The sequence below is a fragment of the Phoenix dactylifera genome, unplaced genomic scaffold (assembly GCF_009389715.1).
Source record: "Phoenix dactylifera cultivar Barhee BC4 unplaced genomic scaffold, palm_55x_up_171113_PBpolish2nd_filt_p 000026F, whole genome shotgun sequence".
NCBI classification, from domain to species: Eukaryota; Viridiplantae; Streptophyta; class Magnoliopsida; order Arecales; family Arecaceae; genus Phoenix; species Phoenix dactylifera.
In genome coordinates, this window is record NW_024067667.1 from 3,168,888 (window position 1) to 3,181,767 (window position 12,880).

A 12,880-nucleotide genomic window follows, 5' to 3' on the forward strand; every position below is an offset into this window, starting at 1 on the left:
CAGTGGCTCACTATATATACACCTTTGCCAAGGCAACAAGGTTCTTACCATAAAATCATTCTTTTATCATTATCTCTCTGTTGCCCTAATAGAAGTTTATGTGACCAGACATTTTTATCTCATAGGAATGCCTTTCTGAGGCCAATATTTTTCAAGATTCTCTTATTTTTTTGTGAAGGAACTTTTCTTGTTCAAAAGATTAATTGGGAATATCTTTAATGAATTGTAAATACAATTTAGAGGAAGAAGGAGAAAGTAAATAAATTAATCTAAATAAGTATCTGCTTCTCAAGGCCAACAAATCAAATAAAAAGAAGTACAGGGTCATCAATTCACATTCACTTCTCCCTTTTATTTATAACAAATAAAGTATTATAGCCAAACCATTTTTATGCATGCATATTTTTTCTAGAAAAATATAATATTTTGTTATATACATCGTCTGCATGGGACACTAGTAGGATATGTTTGGTTGAAAAAAGTTGACCTCTTTAAATAGAAATAAAAATGAGTGACTTCCACTCTAGCTGTTTGGTTAAATAAAGTCCCATTTTCATTTCAATTTCAAAGAAAAATAAAAAATATCTTAATTCTCCAAATTTCAATATCTATTTTTTTAATATTTAATTTTTATTTTGATTTTACTTATGAACCAAATATTTAGGAGGGTATTGCCCTTCTGATTCTCATTAGGATTCGGATTTCAACAGCAAACCGTGTTATGGAGATGGAACTATTATTTTAAACGTAGGAGGCCAAGCCCTACTTAATTCCTCAAACAACAAATTAAAGCACTTCCAGTTCCTCCAGCAACGACAAAATATAACAACAATCAATCAAGAAGAAGCGAGGTCGCTGGGGTCAAACGATAAAAGCGCCCGATTAACGATGCTATAACCCCCATCCACCATCAGGTTGTGCCCGCTCACATACTTGGATTCATCGCTCGCCAAATACAGCACAGCCATGGCTACGTCCTCGGGCTTGAGCAATGTCCCCTGGAGGGTGGCGAACTTACTCATCGCCTCCTCGAACACCTTCTCATCGATCCTTGCGAACTCCACCGCCAGCCGCGTCGCCACCGCGTACGGCGACACGCAGTTCACCCTCACGCCGAACCTCCCCAGCTCCACCGCCGCGCTCCTCGTCAGCCCCGCCACGGCATGCTTCGCAGCAGTATACGCGTGCGTCCCCACCCCGCCGATGACCGACGCGACGCTCGCCGTCGATATGATGCTTCCCCGGCCGGCCGGGACCATGACGCGGGCCGCGTGCTTGGTCCCGAGGAAGGCCCCGGTCACAATCACGTCAATGACCTTATGGAAGTCGGATAGCGCGGTGTCGGTGATGGGCTTGCCGGCGTCGATGATGCCGGCGTTGTTGAACATGATGTCGAGCTTGCCGTGGCCGGTGACAGCTGTGTCGATGGCCTTCTGGACGTCGGATTCTTTGGTGACGTCGCAGTGGACGAAGGTGGCGCCGATGGTGTCGCAGACTGACCGGCCACGCTCATCTTGGATGTCGGCGACGACGACCTTGGCGCCGTGCTGCGAGAAGAGGCGGGCAGTGCACTCGCCGATGCCACTGGCGCCGCCGGTGATCACGGCCACCTTGCCCTCCAACCTGAGAAACAAAGTCCTCTTTTGTTAGATCCTGCGCTGGAATTTTGCGAATGAATCAGATCTTAGGCTACGAAAGAAAAATATTTCCGTAATTTAGGATAAAAGGTTCTTTGCAGCCATGGCATGCAAGCCTGCTCTCGAGCCAATTGAAAGAAAAGAGGGTTGGGACTCAGCTGGTGTATTTCAAATAGACATTCTAATGGATCAAACTAGAGATTATTTGAGCATGGATTTGTATTCACTATTTGAGGGCTCAGTTTCTTAAATATTTTAGATATGCTTGGCCCAAGCTTAAATCATCTTTGCTGAAATTTCATCTACAACTATGGTAGCATTTAGATTTCGACCCCTTTGGCTTTAAAATAAAACAAGAAACTTGAAGTGAAATTTGGAGATTATAATCTAGCACACAACTAGAAATTTGCCTAGATATGAGATCTTGACCTCCAATACTGCAAACGAGGAAAATAAGGACAGCCTTTACCTCTTCACAAGGGCTGAGGTCATGGTACCGCTTCGGATGGTACGCGAATGCCGTCCCACACTTCCCCAAGGAATAGCTCGAGCTATTTAGAGGGGGGGGGAGGGGGGGGCTGGGGGGGTTTGTTTGGAAGCTTGTATCCCAGTTGTCATGGAATCTAAATTTTGAGGATCCATTCCGAGCCCCAACTTTTTTACCCAACCAAAGAACTATAACATAATAAAATAATAACCATCCAAATATGCATTGACCATTACTTGTTTATCAAGTGAATCATATTAGAAGTTCATTACTTACTATGTTTATATTAGGATTCTATTTCTATCTTATCCTAGTTTCCTATTTCTTGTGAGACCCAGTGGGACTGGCCCTATCCACTTGATCGGCCCAGCCAAATTTTGGCCCAAACAAAAAGTAATGCACGTGTGAGCTGGGAAGAGACTCCTAAAGGGAGTCTTTTTCCTTTCGAGTTCGTCGGACGAAATCCAATTCTGGATCAGATTCCGGTCTCATTCAAGCTCTATTTAGATCTCCTCCCATCCTTCCTCTATCCCCACCGGATATCCAAGCCTAAACGGAGCTCTCATCGAAATATTTCTCTGGTTTTCTCTCCGAAGCTCGGTCGTCATAGCGCTGCCGCTGCTTCCATTCACCACCGGGAACCAGATAAGGATCAAGCTAACTTCAATCTACCTCTTTCTCTCTTTCTTCCAGATCCTTTGAAAGCTCAGTGTCGGCCGGTGATCGCCGAATTTTAGTCGAAAAGAAGGGATGCTCTGTTTTTTCTTCTTTTTTTATAGATTTTTCTGATTTCGTTTTTTCTTCCGATAGGTTCCACCGCTGGTTCTTGTTGCTAAGACCTCCCTCAATTCCTCCACAGCGGCCTATGGCCTTGGCCGGATTTCCAGACACCGAGACACCTCAATTCTGTGATTTAAGAGGATAAAACTTCTATCTTTGATGATTTAGGCACCGTCGGCCGCCTATTGGCCAGCCATGGACCTACTGACTCGGGCACCACCTACGGCCACCTCCTTCTCTTCCTCTTCCTACATTAGAGAAAAAAGCTTGTTCTGTCTCTTCCTCTCTCTTTTCTCTCTTTTCTCTATTATTTCTCTCTTTTGATTCTCTCTCCATTGGACTTTCTCTCTCTAAAGATGTTACGTCTAGCATTGCCCTTCTCTTCATGATTTTGGATCCACCCTAGTGAAGGGCCTTGATTCATGTTTGGCGCGTGGCACGCCAAGCCCCACCTTGACTCTTCCTGGACATTGTTAGATTTGATTACCCCAATCTCTATTAAATTTTTTGTACTCTAGTTCAAATATGATCAGATGAGTTTTATCTTGATTAGACCGATCGAAGTGTCGAGCACTCCTGATTGGTCAGCCCTTTGAAATATAATTTTCAAATATCAAAATTTTAGAAGAATTTTTTGAAATTGATTGGACTGATACTTTGGATTCACTCGTAGAGTAAGTAATGCTTCACTTTTTCTAAAATTATCGGTAATCAATAAATTATTATATTCATGACTTTTGAATGGTATTATTCATGATGCATAAATTTGGTGGATACTATATTATTACGAAATATGTTATTTTGAAAGATTATGATGATATATGATCTTATTATAGATATGATTGATTGATTTTTGACACTGTATGATTTTATAACTGAAATATAAAATCTAGAACTATTTGAATTTCGACCTAGCTATATTGAGGACTCCGCCAATGGGGGCTAATACGTTGGTACATGAATTATTCTGAAAGTTATGCCCAAGATGATGAGCGACGTACCGCAAGCAGATATGCAATCCTGAAGGACTTTGTTACAAGATGAGGCACATCTCACCGCAATACGATTAGCCAGTGTTATGACCCTGTCACAGGAAAGATATGGTCATAGCTCAGAATTGATAAGATGAATTGAATATTTGAAAAAATTTGAATCTATGAACAGAAATTTAATATTTTAAGAAAGATTTGATTCGTATATTAGTATTGCATATATGCTTATTTTCTATAAATTATTATCTATTTGATTGCCTGAAGTGATCATTGCTTACTGAGTTGTCTAGCTCATTATATGATTTCTTATTTTTTTACAGATTTAGAGAACTAGCCTGATGGAAATTTTCATTATGGGATAGCGACTAGCAGAACTTTGGCACATATTATTTTAGATTAGAGTTTATTTCAATTGATGTACTACTCTAAAATATTGTTAGAATCGTGAGATAATTAAATGTTGAGCTAGTTATTGAAATAAAGTTTGCATATTATTATGTAAATTGTTCTGCCATATATTTGTAATATTATGTTGAAATACCTTGCATGCTTGTAGAGAGGGTTCTCTATGAGTATGCAGCGGTTTACACGACCTCCGGTTTGTGAACTCGGATTAGGAATGTGATGATTCTAGTAAGAACAATTTGTCTTTGAGTGATCAATGAAGTTAGGTAGTCTTGTTGAACAGAGTTTGAGATGGAAAAGGTGTTAGGTGTTTTAAATTTGGAGGGAATCAATTCGGTTCGATTCAATGGTTAGTAGATTCTAGAATAAGACGAAGTGTTTCTAGTTTAGAGTTCGTGTCCAAATTGGGGTAGAATAGGCTAGTGACGTCGGCTTTAGAGAGTATGTGAGTGTGGGAAGATATTCCACCGAGTGTGGGGAGCCTTGGAGGGTAGAGATAGTGTAGCGTCCTTCTTTAGTAGTTGTAGGTTTTTGTTTTTTTTTTGTTTGTTTGTTGAGGCATCCCACGGAGGGAGAGAGAGGCTTTGGTTTTAGGAGTGTTTTTAGAGCAAGAGCCAAGAATGGCCCTCAACTTGTCATTATATATATATATATATATATATATATATATATATATATATATATATATATATATATATATATATATATATATATATATCTTTAATACTTGTTCTTCTTCTTGGCTTTTTTTTTTTTCGTTGAGAGACGGATAAAAGGTAACAAGCCTAATGGCTAGATTGAGCAATCGCATGCATGTACCACCGACATCGAATTAGTTAAAAAACACATAAAAGGTGGATATTGATAGTAGTGTTGATCTACGTAACTTAATCTTCTGGACTTTTACTATCATCATATTGCTTATTCAGAAAATGAAAAGGTAGAATACAACCAAGGCTACAAAGTATTCTGATAAATTAGAATCCTAGTGAGAAACCATAGTATAGAACTTGAAAGGTAAAAGAAAGAATGACTTAAAAGATAAAGATGGAAATAAACTAGCTTGATTGCTTAGCCGAAAGTTTTCTTTTTCATATTACATTTAATTCTTTATACAAGAAGAAGGATGATATGGTAACTTTTCACTCCCAATGGTAACAATCTATATCTAACCTCCACTTCTTTTGACAATTGTAGCAACTAATACTAGCTGCCCTCCACTACTCATGTTGTCATCATATTCATATCCTGAAACATCTACAACTCTATAGCCATGATCAATCAGCCTCAAACTTATTATAATTGGTCTTTATTCAGCTTGCTCATAATAGTTTACCCTAGCTTTCTCTTTTTACTCGGCCTATAGAATGATACTCCCTTATTAAGGTACCTCCTAGCCAACTCGATCAGCTCCCTTATATAGTGTTCCGTACTTTAGTTTTGGGTATTATTAGGGTATTCACTTGAAGTCTTATTATACTCATAGTGCCCTGACTTTGCCACGTGGCTGAATGTGCATGTGTCTCATCGATGTCATTATGAGGATATGGTGCAAACACTTCTCTTCCAATATTATTTCTTATTGTTTGATACTTGCTTGCAATAATCATAGGCCAACATGTTTGATCGACATCAAAAAGTGTGCCATTTTACATACTATAGGAGCGATATATAAGTTTGGCCAAGTGATGTGCGACTTTGATTAAATTTATCCAAGGCATGGTTTATAGAGTACTTTTTAGAGTGGTAACTTGATTGTTGGTGGTTTTGAAGGTAATGGGTTGGTGCAATTGCTGGCTTCTAGTAATCTGTTGATGTCTGCAAATGTGTAAACTCTTTTATGATTTGATATTCAGATAATGATGGCCGACTTCACCAACATTAACATAACTATTTTTACTACCACTTGTCCACTCCATAAGTTGAATAATACCAATTATCTAATTTGGAAGTCTATGATCAAATCATATTTGATAGGAACAAGATTTGTACAATATTTTAGAAGTGTTAGGGATATTGCCAATTGATACTCTTAATAATGATGTTGCAAGAAGAAAGTAAAATTTGAAAGCTAAGAAGGTGATATGGCTTCTCCAAGCTATACTGGTAGAGAGAATTATCTCCATATCCAGGCTATAGAGGAGCTTAAGAAAGCATAGAACATTTTTGTAGTTGCCCACTCACGATCTAGCAAGATGAGACATCAAAGTGTTCTAAAATAAAAGTTGGGTATTAAGTAGGTTTTTGTTCTGGGCTTGAAAAATCTAAATGAGATTTGAAGCAAGAGAACTCGATTAGTTAGAGACTAGATCAAGTTCTGAAAACTTAAAGCATAGCAAGGTTGATCAACTCAAGAATTAATGAGGTCAGGAAATATATTGGTTCAAGAACAGGAAGAAACTCATCCGAGAATCCTTGATTAAATTATTCAACAAATTCGATTGATTGATACAAGTTGATTTTCTATTACGATGGATTGATGAAACAATAGCTAGCCCAATAGCTGCTTTAACAGTCACAACAGCTATAACAAAAATTGAGAAAATGTTGCCTTTTAATTGGCGACTATTGAAAGAGGAACTTAATCAAATAGATACTCTATTAAGTTTAAAAGAGATAATGATTGAAAAACCAGTTGAATTTGAAATTGTTCAAAAAGAGTTAAAAGATGCTCTAGTTGATCCGATCATAGAGATCTACATAGAGGAGTCAAATCATATAGAAGATCCTTACGCTTAAGCTATCCAGTATTCCTTTTTGAGGTTTTGTCAACTATGACGATAAAGAGCCGACTAATTTTGAATTAGTTACAGAGATCAAGCAACAAGAAGATATGTTTGGTGTAGATGATTCATATTGTGCCTTGATATTCGACATGACTTATGATGCATCAGTTAATTTTGAAGCTACTACAAAGATCGAATGGTTATAAGACTCTATGTATGAGGATTTGATTTTGCATTTAAAAGGAGTTAATAATATGTAGATATACAAAGCAGCCTTTACAAAATAATAAATTATATAATGATCTAATTATTCATGAGATTGAAAAGCTAGGTAGTTTTGGAGTAGCTGAAGTGGAGGCATATGGAGATAGATAAAATTTTGTTACTAATTTTATTTATTTGCATGTAATCAATACCCTGCTAAGCAGACATTGCAACTAGTAGCTTGATATCTGATAGTGTAAGCTAGATGCTCCATATAATTTTAGCGCAATGACTGTAGAGTCAATGTTGATCTTGTGAAGGTGTTACCATTCATACCAATAAGGGGCTACATTGTTCAATTGTTAATTCGACAAGTTGTTGCATATTGTTGCTATTGCGGCCACAATAGTAAGGGCTGATATGGTATTTTATGATATTGATAAGTTATATATTAGACTTCTATTTCTAATTTATTCTAATTTTTATTTCAATTTTAAATGAAATTGTTTACCTTTTAGTGATCATTGAAGTTAGTTAGTTTTATTATCTTGTTTGGAAATCGAGGAAAAATTGAGATAGAAAAGGTGTTGTGCTTAAAATTTGGAGAGAACGAATCTAATTAGATTTAGTGGGGTTTTTTTTTTTGTTTGGTCAAAAAAAAGGGAAGGAGGGAGGAAGGGACAAGCCCACCCCCACATAGCAGCTCCCACTAGGCCCCCATCCCGCCAGGAGAATGTTCGATGCGGGCAAAAATGACCGTGTGTTGGGCACCCCGGCCGGTTTTACTCATACCCTCCCCACCCGTGGGCCCGGCTCAGTTATCTCTCTGGGCTCCGGCACGAATACCACGTGTGAATACGTCACACCTGGCACCACTAAGGCTACCAACAGAGCGATACGCCTTTTCAGACCCCGTGTTCGAACAGGGAGCATCCAATTTTCACAATTTAATCGACGCCCGTGCATTTCGAACTCGGAACTACTTAGTTGGAAGTAAGGCCACGCTCCCATTGGGCTACCACCTCAGTAGTAATTAGATTTGGTAGTTAGTAGAACCAAGAATTGGAGAAAATTGATTTTAGTTTATCCTAATATCCTTACTCTCCTCCCAACCGGTACAACCAGTTGATTTTCTTTTTTTTTTTCTATTTTACCTCTCCTAAAACGTATCTGAAATGTAGGATGGAAATAAGAGGGAAAGCCAAGATAAAAACTTAAAGAATTGAATCAAAAATTCTAAATCTTTTCGTTGCCGGCCTAGATAGCATGAAGTGCTCGGGTGCAAGAAAACAAAAGGATAAGAAAAACAAAACAAAATCACAAAAAACCTAACGAGGACGGAGTCACGGAGAGAGCAAAGAGCCAAGGGCTCGTACATGAACTTTATCGAGCTATTTCACAAGTCCGGACACGCCTACGGACAATATATGCGTCAAAAAATATACGGCTAGGATATTTCCTAATGGAGGAGGCATCATCAACATGATGTGCTAGCTGGAACATGTACATGATTTAAATGTAAACTTTAGGCAATCGTGCCAAATGATGGATGAGGATTTTTAATATTTTAATTTTTTAATTCTTGGTAATTTAAAAATCTTTTGCTTTATGTATAACATATACATGCAATTAGGCAAAATTTCCGGTCGAACCAAATGTACTGCTGGCCTTATGGGTCAATCCAACCATAAACCAACATGCACAATTATGAATCTATTGCACTTTTTTTTTTTTTTTGGTTCTTCTTTATGCATATTAGTTTATGGTTGGATTGGTATATTAGTGAACTGATGGGTTTGGTCTAATCAATATTTTTTTTATAATTAAGCCAATCACTTTGTTCGCATGTTTCCAAAGAAGCATCTACGAGCATTCAAGGTTTTTATTTAAATTTTCGGTCCAACCAAATCTACCGTTGGGCAGATGTATCAATCCAACTATGAACCAACATGCACAACCATGAATCTACTGCACATAATTTTTTTTTGTTTTTGTTGTTGTTCTTCTTTATGCATGTTAGTTCATGGTTGGATAGGCATATTATTGAACTGATGGATTTGGTCCAATCAATAATTTTTTTGCAATTAGGCAGATCTCTTTGTCTGCATGTTCCCAACGATCAAGGTTTTTATTTAAGTTGATAAAAAATAAATCAACAGTATATATTAGGCATAACAATCCTTCTTATGTACGCCCAACCGGGTTATACACCTTATTATGAAACCGCAATAATAAAAATAAATCAAGATAATTATCAAATTATCTTCGCATGCCTCCCACCTCCCCTGCACAAATGTATTCCTCTGGTTAAACACACCATGAGAAAGGAGTTACAAAATTTACAACCCAAAACAGAGAATAACTTCACATGGAACTTACTCTAAACAACAATGATATATGCAGAAAGTTTCAGAAAGTGAAGAAAATATATGATCTATCTGAATTAATGTTTGCTAAGGAATGCAGGGAGAACTCTTTTCGATAAATTTTATTCGAAATCCTAAAGTAAAATATGCTCAAAAGATTGGAAAACCTAAAATAAGAGGATATTGCATCTTACTTCCTAAGAGTGCCTGGCTTACTCGAGCTGTTCTCCATGGCTTTTGTTCAGGAGAATTTAGTGCAGAAGGGTGTGAAGGTGGGATATCTTTTATTACTGCTTCCAGTGAAGAGACCCTGAGCATTCTATTAAAAAAGAATGCGTTGAGCAACATAAGTTACAAATATGATTAGCTAGTTGCGTGTGCAGGGAAAGTTATAACACTGAAAATTTTATTTTGAGAGAGAACTTTTATGTCTTGTTATAGAAGAAGCTAGGCTTTTGATTACTTGTTACATGAGAGAGGGCTAATGCAATAAATTTTATTTCAAAAAAATTAAATATTTGTTATATCTAAGCGTTTGAGTTGTCTATTACATGAGAGAGGCAGCTCACCAAACGCCGGGACAAGAGGAGGTTTACTTTTGATCACTATATAGTAGTTGTTAGCTCTTTACCAATAAAAAAAATATAGTGCTTGTTAGCTTGTCTTTTTTTCCTTGTATTGAAAAGAAGAGTTGTTAGCCTGTCAATTATATACCATAAAATTTAGATACATTGTCCATTTTTCCAGAAAGAGTTGTTGGCCTGCCAATTTTATATCATAAAGTTTCTACTGCATCAAAAATCATGAGTATAGACTTGTGGGCCTGCAAATATACTCATATTTGAAAAAGCATTTATGAAAACTTTGTACCCTATTTAGAAAAACTGATACTTGAAAATATAATATATGATAAAATAATTTTTTTTATATGTTTGATTGATACATAGAAGAGTGGCATATTTTAAAGTAGTTTATATTTGATTGAGCATTTGCTTTCATAAGAAAGTTGTGTAAAATATTTGTTATTTTTTTATTAAAGAAAAATACCTTAATCCATTTTATCTAAAAGCTTAATGACACTTTGAAAAAAAAATTACATCAGTTTCGAACATATGGAAATTGAACTTTTCCACGTCCCGTATGAATTTTTCTTTCTTATGAAATATGGAAATCTTATTTTCATAAAAATATTTTTCTTTTTTTCTTTAAAATCTCCAACCAAATATGAGATATTTTTTTATATATATTTTTTATTGACCATTTTTTTTTCCTTTTTCTTATTAACGAACCAAATGAGTCCAAAAAGTTAATCGGAAGTCCCCAAAGACTCGTGATAAGAAACTTTGATCATATATCATGATAGTTACATGCCTTTACGCACGCTAAGAAAGTGTTCTAAAACATGCAAGTGCACAGTGGTTTAACTCGACACATCTCTTTGCCTACTAGTCTAGAGGAAAGCACACTTGATGATGACGTTGCCAACATCTTGAATGGACATTGGGCGAGTCTATTCACACGGCTATATGGCATATCAACCATCAAAGAAGGTGCCATCAAGTGACTAAAGTCTGAACATCGGGATGCATGAAATCTCTCACCTTGATTTTAAAAGCCATTGAAAGCAACCCCCATAATTTAGATCTGATCTGCTACCAGATTTATCCTTCATTTACTTTTTGATCCAAAATTTTCATTGTAATGGGTCTTTTTATCCATGTATCTTTTGCTTCCGTTTATCTAAGAACTGAAAAAAAAAAAGATGAGTCTTGTCAAATTAGGCTTATAGCTACTCACATGTCAATCCTTAGACTATGATGCTTTCACTAGAAAATGTGAAGGGCCTACCAGTTCTTTCTTTAGTAAATAGGATGATTTAAATTAATTAAAAATAAATATATTTATGAGATTTAGATAATAAAATATTAAAGAACTAAACAGGAAAATTAGTTGAGAAAATTTATAATGTAGATCCTGTATGGTTCGCCGTGCAGGGAGTCATCTAATCAGCAGTACTGCAAAACTTCAAAAAATAGCAATCAATGCAGCATTCGTCAACAATCTTGAAAAAATAGATGGAGACTACCATCAGCACAAGGTGGATCAGAAAGCCATCTAATAACCATCACCGAGTCTCTCTCTCAATAAATTTGTGTAGCCCTTACTGTGTATATAGCAATTTCAATCCTTCCTAGCTACATGCAATTCCGTTATTGAAACTGTGGTATCAAAAATCCTAACCCCACTTGCTGCTATCAGTGCACCATTAGCAAAACCAGCTCCACCAAAAGCGCCTCTATCCAGTACACTCCCATCAAAATTGATTTTAAGGAAGCAGAGGAGTGGTGACTCCCAAAAAAAAATATGTTATTTTTTTTTTTTTTTTTTTTGGTAAAAACGGCTACTCATATCATATAGATCGGACGTGAGTACAGCCCTCCAAATCACGGGAAAGCAAAAAATACAACTGTGAAGGGACGTCTGCATCAGACGTCCACAAAAAGACACCTGAGTGCCGAGCGACAAAGGAGGCGACCCAGTCTGCTGCCCGGTTCGCCTCCCTAAACACATGTGCTGCATGGAAGTCAACCATCATCTGAGCCACCCTACGGGACTCTCGGATGAGGGGATGGCCATCCCCAAACCGATCCACACCCCGAATCAAATCAATCACCACCGCTGAATCACCCTCGAGGTACACCCGCTCGGCCCCGGATATCTGCCTCGCATAGGAAATACCCTCCCAAGCCGCCTGCAACTCTGCACCCACCACTGTAAATCCAGGCGTGCGCCGTCCACCTGCTGCGATCAGCCTACCACGATGGTCCCTGATGACAAATCCAACCCCTCCATACAAACCATCTGCCGACCTGCTACCATCAAAATTCACCTTGAGATAGCCAGGGAGTGGGGGTGCCCAAGAAACAAAGGCAAACCATGGCGCTGAAACAGCGTGATGAGCACCCCAGATGTCCCTGACCTGCCCAGAGGTGACTACCGAAGTCGCCCCAATAACCTTCCTCGCAAGCGCCATCGCCCGATCTACCACCATCCTCGGAGGCGCCCTCCTACCCTCAAATATACCGGTATTCCTGTCCAACCATATCTGGTAGGACAGGTACGCCACAAAAATCCCTACCTCAAGAGATCTGGGCCGCCGCACGGAATCTCTCAGCAGATGGATCAGATCCTGCGCCAGCACCACCGAGGCCGGTAACAGTACCGATGAACTCCTCCATATGTCTCGAGCCCTAGGGCACTGCAGCAGAACATGCTCCATAGT

General features: G+C 38.0%; 1 protein-coding gene and 1 long non-coding RNA gene across 2 annotated transcripts; both read right to left on the reverse strand.

Annotated features, from left to right (window-relative positions):
- Positions 1-683: 683 nt before the first annotated feature.
- Positions 684-2,171, reverse strand: LOC103713654 (secoisolariciresinol dehydrogenase-like). Its single transcript, XM_008800658.4, has 2 exons — positions 2,107-2,171; positions 684-1,623 (listed from the first exon to the last, which is right to left on the reverse strand). The coding sequence occupies exons 1-2, from the start codon at positions 2,127-2,129 to the stop codon at positions 837-839; spliced, it is 810 nt and encodes a 269-aa protein (XP_008798880.1). The 5' UTR covers positions 2,130-2,171; the 3' UTR covers positions 684-836.
- Positions 2,172-9,379: 7,208 nt separating this feature from the next.
- Positions 9,380-9,900, reverse strand: LOC120104569. The gene is made up of 2 exons (XR_005506956.1): positions 9,792-9,900; positions 9,380-9,516 (listed from the first exon to the last, which is right to left on the reverse strand). It is a non-coding gene; the product is annotated as an uncharacterized LOC120104569 (long non-coding RNA).
- Positions 9,901-12,880: the final 2,980 nt, after the last annotated feature.

Coding starts and splice junctions, on each gene's coding strand:
- LOC103713654 (XM_008800658.4), bottom strand. CDS start 2,129: ATGACCTCAGCCCTTGTGAAGAG. Junction 1,624..2,106: donor ACCTCAGCCCTTGTGAAGAG/GTAAAGGCTGTC, acceptor TTTGTTTCTCAG/GTTGGAGGGCAAGGTGGCCG.